This window comes from Neodiprion virginianus, chromosome 7 (genome assembly GCF_021901495.1).
Source record: "Neodiprion virginianus isolate iyNeoVirg1 chromosome 7, iyNeoVirg1.1, whole genome shotgun sequence".
NCBI lineage: Eukaryota > Metazoa > Arthropoda > Insecta > Hymenoptera > Diprionidae > Neodiprion > Neodiprion virginianus.
Window position 1 is genome coordinate 2,330,966 of NC_060883.1, and position 15,053 is coordinate 2,346,018.

Sequence of the window (15,053 nt, forward strand, 5' to 3'; positions counted from 1 at the left end):
ATCGGAAAATTTTTACGGTAAAGTTATTGATATGTTTCGGTAAGCTTCGGACTTCGATTTATTTGCTTGAATCGATTTAATTTTTATTTATAATCGTGCCATTTTTATTGTTAACGCATGAAACATCGTAGAAGACGATTTTACTACTCACAGAACCGTCACTCGGCACTCTTTCGTATCCATGACGTCATTTTTCATCATCATACGCCTACACGGCACAGTTTTAAGAGATTTGAATTTCGGTATCGAATGAAATAACGAGGATCGGTGATTATCTAATTTCTATAGACTCGGAATGGGATGGTCGATGGTTTTAGATTGCGTCACGAAGTTCTGGGCAAATATGCAGGCTAAAATGGTTACGGATCCTCTCCGTCGTTCTCCCTTAGAACGTAAACTCTGCAGCTCGAGATTCGCCAATTAATTGAATTGAAAATAAATTAACGTATCGACGTGATAAAATATCAGGGCACAAAAAGCGAGACGGAATCGTGCATTTGCTTGCTTTTGCAATCGTTTGTTAGTAGAAAAAATAATAAAAATAAAAAAAAGTTAAATTTTATCTACAAAGAATCGTTCGGTTATAAAATAAATCGATAAAGTGTAATTGAAAATAAGTAAAATGTAAGCACACAAACGCACGGATGTACTTTAGCGTAAGAACTCGAGTAACAACTTGATATTAGAATGTAAGATTTTTACAAAAATAACAACAACTCCATTCGCACGAGCGTGTAGATGATCGAAAAAAAAAAATAAAATAAAATAAATAAAAAACTACAACGAACAAAATATCCATGAAAAATGTAAAAATTGTATTTGATCGAACGTAAATCTAATAGAATTGCTCTAGAATATTTAAGAATCGAGATATTATCAGGGTTCGTATTATATTTTTTTTCTCTCTCTTTCGGCATAAACGAAGAATGTACACGCGGCGAGGTGTGTAATTAAAAATTCGATTCAATCGATTCGAGTGTTTCAGTTTTTTCAGAAACCTCTTATTTCTAATTTCACATTCGATGTAATTTTTCACGGAATTCCGTCCGTTCTCCCGCATTAACCGCAATTCGTCTCCGTTTTCGCGTAAGTCTCGGGATTGCGAATGATCGATGTATAGGCACGTACGTATATATTACAATAACGCATCGAGATCCTGAAACATGCAGAAAGAGTGGAGCACGGAACGGGTGCCGGAATCAGGAATGAATCTCATCTCATCTCATCTCTTCTCTTCTCTTCTCTTCTCTTCTCTTGTCTTGTAGTTGAATACCGGCGTTTAGCCGGCAAAAGTCGCCGTTTTGCGTGTGTTCTACAGGCTATATCTACCCACGTATACTGTATAATTCCATCCATACGCCTGCAGTTTCAACATGTATGCAAAAGAGAACCCGCGTCACTCTCGCGGGACGCGATAATCGGCCAATTTCCGATGCAGCTGCCCCCCACCCCCCTCCCCCTTTCGAGACCTCGCGTTTTGCGGGATGCCCTCAAGGAGCAAGGATGCACCGCGTGTGCAGCCTGCAGGATACACCGCATGCAGGGATCATGAGAGAACGCGCGGACAACGAACGGAACGGCTGTGCAATATTCCCCGGGCGGGCGAACTTCCTCGATCTGCTCGGGAATATTTATTTTTCCCCTGCCCCCCCCCCCTTCCTCTATTCTTTCTCTTTTTTCCTTTCTTTACATTTCCTACTTTCTTATTTTTACCGTCTTTCATTGTATTCAATCTGCATAAACGTATTAAGGCCGATCCTCCGCGGCTTGGCTTTATTGCAAATTTTTAGTTCAATTTTTTTTTTTTTTCTTCTGTTTCTTGGATTTTTTTTTTAATTCTTCTTCTTCCTCTTAGTTATATAAGTAGAGTTACTTTCGGAACGTGTGTATATATATATCTATGTATATACATTTTTTTTTTTTTGGCAAATTTCTTAAAATTGCACAACTTTTGACGTAGTAAAAATAATCAAAAAATCCATCGCGAAACACGAGCATTATTTTTTTTCTTCTTATTCGTTTTTTCACAACATGACACGAAAGTGTACAAAATTATTCGACGATACAATTTTTTTTTTTGCTGTTTCATTCTACCAAATCAAAAGCGAATACATCGATAAGGATTTACGAAACTCGGACACAAGATGTCAAAGCGATCCTTGACCGAAAAAATTGAAAATCCACAAAAATTTCCATCGCTCTTGCGAAAGGAAAGTAGAAGAAAAAAAAGAAAATTGCAAAAAAAAAAGTAAAATAAAAGAATTCGAAAAAAAAACGAAATTTCAAAAAATCGGCGCACAGTCGGTAACTTAGAGATCCTTCGCGTACCTGAGCCGAGCGTCGAGTGTCGAGGATGGAACATTGTCGGCGGGGAAAATAAGAATAAAAATAAGAATGTAGCCGGTCAGTAGCGAGACGGTGGTGGTTGTAGAAGGGGGTGGAGGTGGAAGGGAAGGAAAGGGGGTTGGGGGTGGGGGGGAGGAGACTCGACTTACGGTCGGTTCGTGCAAAAGTAGCAACTTTTCCATCGGCGCGCGGTATTAGCGCGTGAAACGGTTCGCGGGCCGTGAACTGCACATGCATACCTTACATGCACATTCACGTCGGACGTTTGAGAATTCCTTGAGTAAATAAATACACGATGCGTGATCGGATTTTAGAGATTTGTATATTTGTATTAATTGTTTCATTTTCTTCTGCCTTTCGACTCATTGCACGTGATCATTAAGATCGTTTTTCGGTCACTAATTTGTAACCAGTAATAAATAACTCTGTAACAACCTCTGTTCCTGTCATTCGATTTTGCCTTATAACATCAAGTGTTGTATATATATATATATACATCAAATACCGCAGTCAGTCTTTCAAACAACAACTCAACTACATTACAATAATCGATTAATCGATGCATCGATCATTACCGACGAGTCTTCCCATCTCGACACGCTGCATGGCACGCAATGCGGTTGTGTTCTGTGTTGCACATGCACCAACACCGACATTCGATCCAACTCGCGAGGCGTCAAACAGCACCTCGCTTATACCTCGATCTTTACTCATATTTATGAAAACGTCGGATGATTAAAGTCGTATTCGTCTTATTGTCGGGAAACGTCATTTATTATTAATTATCTCTATCACATTTATGTATGCGGGACGTAAAAGTATAGAAATAGCAAAAAGTAATTCTGAACAGGTAAAACAATAAAATCCTAGAATACCAAAATGTAGAAGCGTCAGAATTCGTTTCGACAATACAAAATCATTCAAGAGATTCAAAATTCTTCCACCAATCCGCGATTCTAATTTTTTCACCCTCACCCTACCACCCGATTAATCATCTCGTCTCTCGGTTTAGCAAGTATACATTCGTCTCGAACTCCTGAAATCCATCGACGAAATAAAAAAAAAAAAAAAATCGAACTCTCGCACACCCGCAATTAAAAGTCAAAAAGTCCCGTCGAGGCGACGTCGGTGTGTGACTCGCGTAATGCATCGATGCAACTGCGCACACAATCGCACGTGTAGAGTCTCTCGGCAAGTCGTGTAGGATACGGTTTCAATCGTAAAACCTCCCCCCCCCCCTCCCCCGCCCCTCCGTCCAATCACCGAACCACCGACGTCGCGTGGAGGTCGAGAGGCGGTGGCGGCGGCGGCGGCGGCGGCGGCGGCGACTGACGGACGACGCTACGCGACATGCAGCCAGAGCTCTCCTCGGTCGCGGTTGCGTGCCATGCCGTATAGGAGGATAAAAGAGAAGGCTAAACGCAAACGGCGAACGACGAACGGAGCGCGGAGAGCGGAGAACGGAGAACGAACGCAGAGCTCTTCTGGTGGGTGAGCGGCGGCGAGCGGCGGCGAGCGGCGGTGAGCGGCGGCGAGCAGCGCTCAGTACACCAGCACCTCGCTCGCTCACTCACTCACTCACTCCTCAGGCAGTTCGCGAGGCTCGCTGCCTCGGCACTCGGCAGTGAGTTACCGACTGCACTCAGGCGCGCATCGCACTCTCGGCCTTGCGAAGCAGCAGCGACAGCCGCAGCAGCAGCAGCAACAGCAGCGCAAACCCACCGGAGCGGTAGCAACGTGTCACGTAACGCGAGACAAACCCATGCTGTTGTATGTGTCCACGCTATTTCGCGTTTAGTTGATTCGTGCGGTAGTTCTTATTTTTTTTTTTATATATATACATATACATATATTGTTGCCTGTTTGTCGTTGTTGGATGTTTTTTTTTTTTTTTTTTTTTTTATCTACAACACCCCCGTGACATTCACGTGGTTCGATTGGCTACTGTGGTAATAAACGATTGATCGATATTATAGACGGGAATTTCGATTTTTTGTGCGGTACTCTTGTGTGTGTGCGTGTGTGTGCGTTTGGATAACTTTTTTCATCGATTTTCGTATACGTATCTAATTTGTTTGTTTGTTTGTTGGTTTGTTTTTGAGAAACTGTCAATGATAAGGAAGATTGGGTGGAGAAGTGAGAGATTTATATTGACGAATGAACAAGGAGAGAAGGAAAAAACTGTTTCGTGAAAAGTATGTAAAAAAAATATATATTACAACGATGATCGATGATCGTATTAAAAATATAGATCGCGTGCGGACGGAATGAAATCGCTTTTTCACGTTTTGCGAGAGAGACTTTGCTAAAACGACGATTTGACAAGTGGTGGTTCAAAGTTTCTTGTACCGCAATTCAATTTCAATATATTCCTGTTGATGATCGGGTTTTTATTTTTCGCGGGAAAAAATTAAAGGAGGTCGCCGGGTAGCGGCAACAAGTGAACGACGCCGAAGAGAGGGATAGAGAGAGCAAGAGAGAGAGAGAAGATCACGAGGCGTAGGCGGCGTCGCATCGACGGTTGTGTTGTTGTGAATTCGAAGTCTCGTGCACGTGCGTCGCGTCCCCGATTCTCTCTTTTAAGAGAAGAGATCGGTATTCGGAAAAAGATCGTCGCGTGGAAAACCGAGGGAGAAAAATCGCCTGCGATTTAGAAGAACCGCAACGGAATTGAAATCGGTGAGGGATGTGATGCATAAATGAATAAAAACTGCAATCTGCAGACTTTCTGCAGAGAAATCGCGGCTTTCGTTGAAATTGCTGTTCTTTTTCTTTTTCTAAATCTAATTATCGCCTGTATATTTTCCTCGCAATCTAAAATTTAACGATAATTGTTTTATTTTTATTTTGATATTATTTCACAAGTTGCGAAAGCTCAAACCGCGGCAGCTTGCAACGCTGGTTAAGTTAACGATAAATTAAGTTAATTAGTATCGAATTAGCAGCTCCTCTCCTTCTGCGACTCCTCTTCAAACTCGAGAGTGCGAGAGAAAATGAAAAGTTGTTTCAACCTCCTTATTCTCCTTCTTCTTCTTCTTCTTCTTCTTCTTCTTCTTCTTCTTCTTCTTTTTAATCCCTTTCGACTGAGTTTAACTTCGGCCCGATACCCGGAGAATCAAGATTTGGCTCATCAATTGACAATTTGAAGAAGCAGAGAAAAAGAAAGGCAGACGGAGATAAGGGAGACTACACAATTTCCCGTGTATCCCGATTTGGCAAAAAAAGAAAAAACAATATCAAGGGACTTGTTTACCGAGAGTATTTTTCCAATTTCACAACTTTTTAGAGCTTAATTATAACACGTACACGTATATATATATACATACATACTTGAGAAGCGATGAAAGAAATGAAATTGCAAACTGCGGGCGGAAAAATCTTTTGCGAACAATATTTTAAATACACTTGAGTATATTGTTTAATCTTAATCGACTCCCACAAGTTCAATCAATCATCAATTTTCATACTACAAGTTGTAAAATGGCGTGATTGACAAAAAATCGTCCTCCGTTGTTGGCAATATTTGTTCGGAAAATTTTAGCGAGTAATCGAATCTTGAAAGGGGGATACTTTGTATTGATTGATGTTGTGTATTCAAATTATGATAATTCTTTATGGCGCGGTAATAAACGATCCTCCTTCAATATTCCGTATTGCAAAATAAAGCCGTAATCGAAAAGGATAATTAGAGGCGAAAAGTTGGAAAAAATTCAATTTGCTCGTGATTCGCGATTATTTGTTGAGAAGAAAAATTAATAATATAATGGGATATTATTTGATTGGAGACTTATATTCGAGATTTTTGCTCATTTGTATACGCGAATAAAAAAGAACGGATACAACGAATAAAGCGAAACGCGACATTGTAACGAATTTGCGGGTTCGCCTCTTCGCCCGCTTTACCCGACGCAGACGGATCGAGTTGATCGAACGAATTCGGGAAGATGAGAATTTTTAAAGAAACCAGTCCTCTTCCTCATCCTCCACCTTCTCGCTTCTGATCCTTCATGCGCGAGGATCGATCAGCGCCGCAACGAGTCTGAAACTCGATCCTTGAATGTAAAATGAAAATAAAAAAAAAAAACCGAAAGACGAGAATTTTCAAAGAGAAAAAATAACGAAAAACATTAATTATTAACGCGAAACTTGTTAAAATTTTAACTCGCTAATTTTTTTTAATATTACCCATCATTAAAACCCGATAAAAATCGTTGATTTTTATTCTAGGCAGATTCGGTGTCAAGAATAAAATTTAAAGTTACCTCAACAGACGTGAAAATTGATGTCACTGTTGAATAAATATTTTTTGATCTCTAATTCCTGGTTCGAATTTTCTGTTGAAAGGCAAAAGAGTTGATTTTGGCTCTTAGGATGCTTTGGTAAAAAGTCGAGGAATTCCGGATGTAAAATTTCTGGGCCCGATTTTTTTTCCTTTCTCTCTCTCCTCTTTCTATCCTTCGTAGATTCTGATTTATTCCCATACGCAGGCATCGTGACGTTGCGGAATAAACGAGGTTGAAGTTAGCAGCGTTATCTTAATGAAACATTGGGGGTGAAAATAATATTTTTTTTCTATTCTTATTGTTGTAACGATTTTAAAGAAGCTAATATTTCAAAATATCATTACGTATTATTTTAAATTACGTTTCAATAATTTTCAACCAATTCCAAAATCCCGGAACAACATTTTTTTCTCAATATGAATCGTCACAATAACGTCACTAACTTCAACATGATCGGAATGGCGATACTGCAGTTGGCGTTTCGGATAAAACAGCCACGTCAATACAGAATCAATTTTCGCAACATTGTTGCAAATCTTTGTATCGCGTAGCGATCTTCTTTACGGTATCGATTGAATTGCAAACTAGCGGTTTGTATCAAAACACCCGTAATGGGTTTTAAAAAGAAATACAAAAAAAAAAAATCAAACAAACAAATTATCATCCAGAATAAAAAAAAAGAAAGAAATTAGAAGTAGAATAATTTTAGAATTATTTTCACATCGATTTCTACCGATCGGTGTGTAAAACGAACCGTAAATTCAATTCGTTCGGGACGATATAAAAGGGGGCGAGATAAATTGAGGAAAGTCAGTAGAGACGATGATGGTGTGGAAAAAAAAACAAAAAAAAATATATATATATGTATCGTGAAATAACTCGGCGCTCGAGAAGGAAACAAAACTGCGACTAAGATTAATTCGCGATAAAATTCAGCAGCGATTTGCAATCTTGGAGTCATTCATTCATTCATTCGGTTAGTCAGTCAGTCAGTCAGGCATCGAGAGAACAGGCGAGAGGCAACGAAGGCTAGGCCTAAAGTTACCCGTCGCTCCGTTCGCACAGAAAGGTGCGAGAGAAGAAGCTGCTTTTGATATTGCATCGCAGACTTATCAAATGGAAAGCTTCGGTGCCTGTAAAACACGGCGTGTAAATATCCGTGTATAATAAATTTCGACACGTGATTTATACCGGATGAGAAATAGATGCAGTAAAGTTGTTCTTTTATTGTCGTATTATGTGGATAATATACAAATTCGCGATGTAAATAATTTTCGATTCTTATCAAGTGAATTTTCGTTTTAATTAAAAACATTAATCAAACGTTCTTCTTCAGGGATTTTTGCTCGATTTCTCTCCTCAAAGCAGGGGACAATTTTTATTCCTTGGATAATAGACAGAATTCGAAAAGATGTTCGAATCAATTGATAAACTCAAATATTGTAACGATATTGCGGTTATAAAAGCGTAACTGAAATTGATAGTGTTGAGAATTGCGGAGAAAAAACAACGAAGCACAAATCTAAAACTTTGAAAGTATATATTTATAAATTATCAGGCTGATTTTGCGTCTTCTAAACGAATGTAATAAATTTTATTCATATTAATTGACAACGAATCTCTAAGTAACAGAATTTTTCCGCTGATAGAATAAAAGAAAACTGTAGGGAAAAAATTAATCCTAGATGATAACAAGTGGACGATTAAATGTCGACAAAAGTGGGCTATAATTCAAATCATGCAGATTAAAAACGACAAAATCATACGGCATTGATATTCTGCATTTTCTCTAAAATATTTATTGCAACGAATCGACGTGACGTTTTTCTCTTTCTTTTTTTCAACTTTCGCGCTATCACAGCCTTCGATGAAAATACCTGCTGTTTATATCCACCCACTTCTTGAGCGTAAAAAAATCGCTACCACGAGTCGAACGAACGATAAGAAAGCAATAATGAATATAAACTTGCAGCACCGGGAATCGTCGTCCGGTCGGGTCGTCGGTGCAGGCGACGAGAAATTTGCATTCGGAGTTGTGAAATTATTTGCATTTCATATTATTTCGCATCATTCCGACGGTGAGGAGCTTGCATACCTATATGACGGACAAGAAGACGAACGAAGCTTCGAAGACCGACTAACTATATTACGTATAAGTAGGTACGTAAAATGCGCTTTATGCAAGTCATTAAACGGCGTTACTGTGAAAACACTTCTCTATGTCGATGCTAAATATTGGAAGAATTCACACCGATGTCAAATTTACACACCAATGCATATAATATAAAATATCACGATATGCTTAAAAAATGTACATATATGTATATTGGGTTGTGCAAAAAATAAAAAAAAAAAATAAAAAGAAGAAAATCGACGACTCAATGTTTATATGCGAATATCTGTTAAGCGGTTGACGTTAGGAAACTTTTATCTCGGTACATTTTTATAGAGCGTGAAATTTTCTACAAGAATCTGTATTTAGATAGTTTATAAGTCAAGCCGTTTTCGAGAAGAAGCAAAAAATCAATAATTTTTTTGATTTTCTTTACTTGTTGGTTAAATGGAAAATGGAAACAAACAAAACAGGCACCTCTAAATATCTTTTTTTGGCACACCCTAATATATACATATATGTGTACATTTTTTAAGCATATTCACGATATTTAATATACGTATATCAGAATCTAGTTGTTTTTTTAAACATTATGAAAATTTACGTGAATTTGTTTCAATGAGTTCCTCTTTATAAGCCTCTTGAAATTTCCAAAACAACAACTGCATCATTTATACGTATCGTCAAAACCGATAGACAGAAATTCGCGAAATTATTACATTCCTCGTGTTTCAACAGTTATTACACGTGTCAAATACGCACATAAGTTTATTATATACCAAAGTATAATATATGTGTGTATCTCGAATGATTTCGGTATGCAGAATACCAAAGTGTACCGTTATAGCGACTTTTCTACATATGTAATACCCATATGGCTATACCGCATATATACATATATATGTATATATTGTATAGAGTGGTATTGGCGATGATTCTGCTGCTGCTACACGAGACGAATCGCGCGTGTTTCTTCTCCCTCGTCTTCTTCCTCTTCTCTAAAATCTGCGAGAACTTTAACTCTCCCCAAGGCTGACGAACCAGCAACCAACAACCAAGCGAGCTATATTTACGGTGGTTATATATATACATACATACATGTATAATGTACCTACATCCGCGTATATAAGTACATAATTTGTACATGTATTAAAATTATCTCTCTCTTTCTCTCTCCATATATATATGTATACACATCATATCATCCCCCCCCCCTCACCACCTATTTTGCCCCCTCTCGTGTCACGTCAAAGTGTCTGGCTGCATGCTGCGTGCATGCATGCAACGCCAGAGTCGAGAGAGAGATCCAGAGAGAGACAGAGAGAGAAAGAGAGAGAGAGAGAGAGAGAGAGAGACAGTGCAACGCATCTCTGTGCACTCGGCGTTGCTTTGCTACGTACTATATAAGCGATGATAAAATTTAAGTTGCATATAATTAGTAGTGTTAAAGACAAATCTGTGCGATGCAATATATATATATATATATATATAAATATGTGTATATGTATGTATTTATCTCCGTATCCAAGTGCATCACCTGATGCGCTTTCGTGTGTAAATATAGTTTTATATATATATATATATATTGTAATTTTGGTGAACGTAAAAATAAAGTTTTTTTATAAGTTATATTCATCGTCTGAAATTACACAACAATCTTCTTTTTCCCCCCTAACGGTTAATGAAATTTTCACGTTTTACGAAATCGATTAGCTTCATTGATTTATTGAAAGTTCTTAGAACAAGAATCATTGTTAAAACTGTTGGGGAAAAGATATTCATCAATTTTCCCTACACGGGTAACACTTTGAATTTTTTTTTTTTCCTCATCGCTTTTCCGAGTTTCAGAGGAGTGAGGAAAAGATTTATCATCAAGGAATTGAATTCAATTGAAATCCGTATAAAACGCGTCCTACTGGATGAGATTTAATCCGCACAGGCACTCGATACATTGTTCGATTAATCAATCAGTGATCGAGGTTCGTCGATAATTGACTTTTTTTTAATAATCATCAAGCTGCTGTTATCGTTCTGTCGAATGTATTTGATTGATTTTTTTTCACTCGCCGTCTGTTCATTTTTATCGCGCTAATCGCGTGCGAAATTCTTACGGCATGTGCGTAAATAGAATCTAAAAAAAAAAAAAGCAAATTAAATTGACCGAATCTCTTTCTTTACGTTCTGTTGCAGAGAAAGACGTCAGGATGAAGTCTGATCCCCCCGCGGAGCGGTTGGAGAATTTTTTAAATCACCAACGCTGCAAGAATTATTTTTACCACAATCGTCGCGATCTGCATCAGCAGCAGGATCAGTAGCAGAGTGCAAAAAAAAAAACGATAATAAAAATTAAAAAGAAGAAAAAAAACAAAAAGATCGTTAATCTATGAAACATATGACTTTGACAGTGAGAATGGGAAATCGATCCAATCGAACCTGCTGTGTGATTTAAAAAGTGGAAAAAAAAATCAAAATAAAACGTAATCACAGATCATTAAACTTCGAGGGTGAAAAGCGTCCTCGTTAAGGACAGAATCAAAACGCGTAGTGAACGAAGTACAGTCGAGTAAAGATAAGTCTGTGAATTATTTTTTCGTGATATAAATAGAAAAAAAAAAAAAAACGAAAAAATCTTAGAAAATGGATCACAATGACGACATTTTATCATCCGGTCAAATGGATTCCAGTGCCTCGTCGTCAAACGCGGCGCTCAATCCAAGAACACCGCCGAATTGTGCCCGTTGTAGGAATCATAGACTAAAAATAGCCCTCAAGGGTCACAAGAGATACTGTAAATATCGTAGCTGTAACTGCGAGAAGTGTAGATTAACCGCGGAACGGCAACGCGTCATGGCGCTGCAAACCGCGCTGAGAAGAGCTCAGGCCCAGGACGAGGCCAGGGTCAGAGGGCCCGAAGAAGTTAGTAATTCCTTGTTCCTCAAGATACCCTCCTTATCCCCAAACCACGTCGGAAGACGCGTGGGGCTGCTGCGAGAATGTGTGCAAAAAAAGTTGGCAAAGCGTTCAAAGAACCGATGAATTCCATGAGGAATGTTAAAAGCTCCAAAGTCTTGAAAAATTTTTCCAAAATAAGTTGGCAAAATGTAAAGAAACAATAAAATTTGCATGAGAAATAGTAAATGTACGCGTACGTGTTCCAGAATTTTGCAAAATGTGCCGGGAAAAAATTGACAAAAACTTTGCAGTGGGGGAAAAAAAAAGAAGTGTTCAAATTTAATTTTCTTCCCACATTTGCGAATTTTAATTTTTTCGTTCTGAAACAAAATCGCAGTCTCGCCGCGCGGCTTTCGGAGACGCGGTGATCTTAACGCACCTTTTCCTAGCAGGTGGACCCTCGTTCGGTGGTCGTTGACGTCGCCGATCGTTTGATATCGGTGCCCCAACCCGAGAGGTCGAGTTTGGAGGGTAGCTGCGACAGCAGCAGCGGGGGATCCCCGGTGAGCAATCACGACAGCAACGGAGGGCACAGCGTAATCGGGGGATCGGTTGTTACGATACCACCCTCGCAAAAATTACCCGCGATTTACCCCCACGGCACCCCCCCGTCGTATTTACCGCAGCGGCGAAACGGTGAGTTTTTCTTTTACAATTCATCCCGAATCTCTTGAAACTGCGAGGTTCGAGTTTCTAACTTGTTGATATAACGATGAATGTTCATGGAAAAAAAACAACAAAATAAACGCTACTTCGCAACTTCTGTATTGTTTGAAATTCGGTAATCCGTAAGTTTTAGCCAAATTCTACTCATATTTTGTGGACCAAATTTTTTTTTAAATCGTTCAAAAATAGTAAATTAACGAGTTTTGTTTCGACGCTTTGTTACGTTAACGTTGCTAACTTCAATACTGTTTGACACTTGACACTCAGCTCCGCATGTGCTGAAAATTGAATTTTATCGACGCCGAGAACGTACCACGATCATATTTTTATTCACCAGGCACGAGGCCAACTTAATCCAAGTAAAGTTAACCTCAAAAATTTATTATTTTGGCATCTAACAGCTGAACTGTCAAGTTTCAAGAGATTCTCTCTGTCTCTGTAAATTTGTTATCGGGGGGTTTTTGGGGTCATTGAAAACCAATCCAACGTCAGAATTACAAAATTCAACAGGGCGGAAAATATAAAAATTCATCATACTCGCTCATATTAGATCAGTCATTTTGAATTTTGAAAATGAGCATTTTGTTTTCATATTCACAAACTATATCAGTGCTAAATTCGTTGTAGGTGGGTTTTTCCGTTAGCCTGAATAAAAAAAGGCAGAGAAAAATGATCAACGTACGTAGTGTAGGACTGTATGCATCATTTTGTTTAATGAAGCGAGTACGATAAAAAGGTGTGAGGTAAAACGATGTACGTGGATAATTTTTTGTTTCATTATCTCATTCGATAGTTTTTTTTTTTTTTTTATCTTACACGCCAGTTTTTCTCTTTAATTCCTCACCTCTGTGACACCTTACGTAGGAACAATTCTATGATAATTTATACGAGCGCAAGAAAAAAAAAAGAAAAGAAGTTCCATTCAATCATATTTCAATGTTATCAAACGACGCCGTATGAGAAGGTGGATGTTATCCTTGTTTTACGAGAGACAAGAAGAATATTATACAAGCATTATAACTATTCATTTTTTGCCACTTCGTGACCCGCAGAAAACACAACTCAGTGTTCTCGTATATTGTCCTTATGCCATGCATTTGCTTAATACTCGCGCTGCATGCATGACTAATCGATCCCGGTATAATGTGATACCTATACTACAATACCGTCGATTCTGTATAAATCCTCGGATATCTAGATTACCGTACACGTGGCACGATTTGAAGACGAAAAATATAAAGAAATAATGTTAATATACGCAGCGATTTTCTTCGCTAAAAGCAAAGTCTAGCGATAGAAATGAGAACCGTTTATATATTAAATAATATTGGAAAATAAATCAAGGTAAACGAAAGTGTGTCTAAATTGTGGATTTTTTATTCCAAATTTCATAACTCCGCTTAATTCGTCGCATATTTATACGCGTTACGTTTGTAGGCATGTGATATGTGTACATGTATTTATTGTACGCACACGCATTATTCGGTGGCAATATTTCGAGTGGGTCTTTGACCTACCTGTTGCTCCACCGTTCAAAGCAGTTAAAGCAGCCCCGACCCTCGCAACCTGCCGCCTCTCATCCCTCGCTCAAGCGTCATGTAGGTAGAGAAACGACTGAGAGTTAGAGAGAGGCAGCGAGAGAGAGAGAGAAAGAGAGAGAGAGACAGACAGACGGGCCGATAAAGGAAGGGCCGAGACTGACAAGGAAGGTATCCCAAGTCGAACTCTCAGATTTCATTTCTCTTGTATTACGTTATAATAGACTAAAAATAAGCGACACGTATTTTTATTTTTTTTTATCTGCCATTAAACTTTAAGAGGGAGAAACCACCCTCCAAATTTGGCAGTTACACCCGCAAGAATACAATACTTCTGAACGAATCCAAAAAGAAAAACGTAATTTTTTCAATTAAAGAAAAAAAGGTTTTTTTTTTTTTTGTTTTTATCGAATTTCGTCGAAACGGTGCGGTTTTGAAAAAAATAAGTCGATTTTACATTGAACAACAAAAAACGGCTACGCACTTCCACAGAGAATGTAATTGCCAAGCTATTGTCAAAATTTCAAATCGATCCGTGCAACGATGTTCAAGTAATCTTTTTTCCCAGTTTGAAAAAATGTGCCTTTCGAGAAAAATGCGTTAAAAATTTTTGTGGCAAGATCGAGAATTGAAAACCTTTCAAAAAAAATATGTTTGCCATAGCACGAACTGGACACTTTTTTTATGATCCTAAAATATTGTTCTATAATATTGCAAAACAGTAATTCCCCCCCCCCCCCCCCCCCCCCCCCCTCCCCCCCTCCCCAATGTTTCGAGCCTCAATACAGAGTAAACAGAAATTATTGGGATCGTCGACGAGGGATTCAGAGTTGACAGAGTAATCTGTAGAGTCGTAATTAGTCGCGAGATAAGTGAAAGAGAGTATATTAATAGGCGGTTCGTACAAAAAGCGAGTTTTGTCTCCGTGATTTTCTCCGTTTCATATATTATTAATTAATAGCGAGTCTCTTCTTCGCAGGGACAGTGCCACATTCAAAGAGATTGCAATAATGTCTTCTCGCGATTCGGTTTCAATACTCTTCATTGTTCGACGTCCGATCCATTCGCAGCACTGCTTAATACGCCTGCTCAACGTTTCAATAATTATTATCTATCGCCGCCAATTATACTATTCGTAATTAATACCGTTATTGC

General features: G+C 38.5%; 1 protein-coding gene across 19 annotated transcripts in view; it reads left to right on the plus strand.

Annotated features, from left to right (window-relative positions):
• The window catches only part of LOC124308806 (protein doublesex-like), an 82,998-nt gene that overhangs the window by 20,566 nt on the left and 47,379 nt on the right, over nucleotides 1-15,053 (plus strand). For 4 of the 19 annotated variants that reach the window (XR_006909095.1, XR_006909096.1, XR_006909097.1 and 1 more), the window contains exons 1-3: nucleotides 3,904-4,116; nucleotides 10,933-11,658; nucleotides 12,084-12,330. Coding sequence is in view for 16 of the 19 variants with exons in the window: in XM_046771900.1 (XP_046627856.1) it covers nucleotides 11,380-11,658; nucleotides 12,084-12,330 (526 nt within the window). In the remaining 3 variants the exon portion in view is untranslated. Of the gene's footprint in view, nucleotides 1-3,902; nucleotides 4,157-4,448; nucleotides 4,542-4,762; nucleotides 5,026-8,601; nucleotides 8,790-10,932; nucleotides 11,659-12,083; nucleotides 12,331-15,053 lie in introns of those variants that run through there. The other 15 variants (XM_046771912.1, XM_046771913.1, XM_046771905.1 and 12 more) reach the window with 12 other exon arrangements.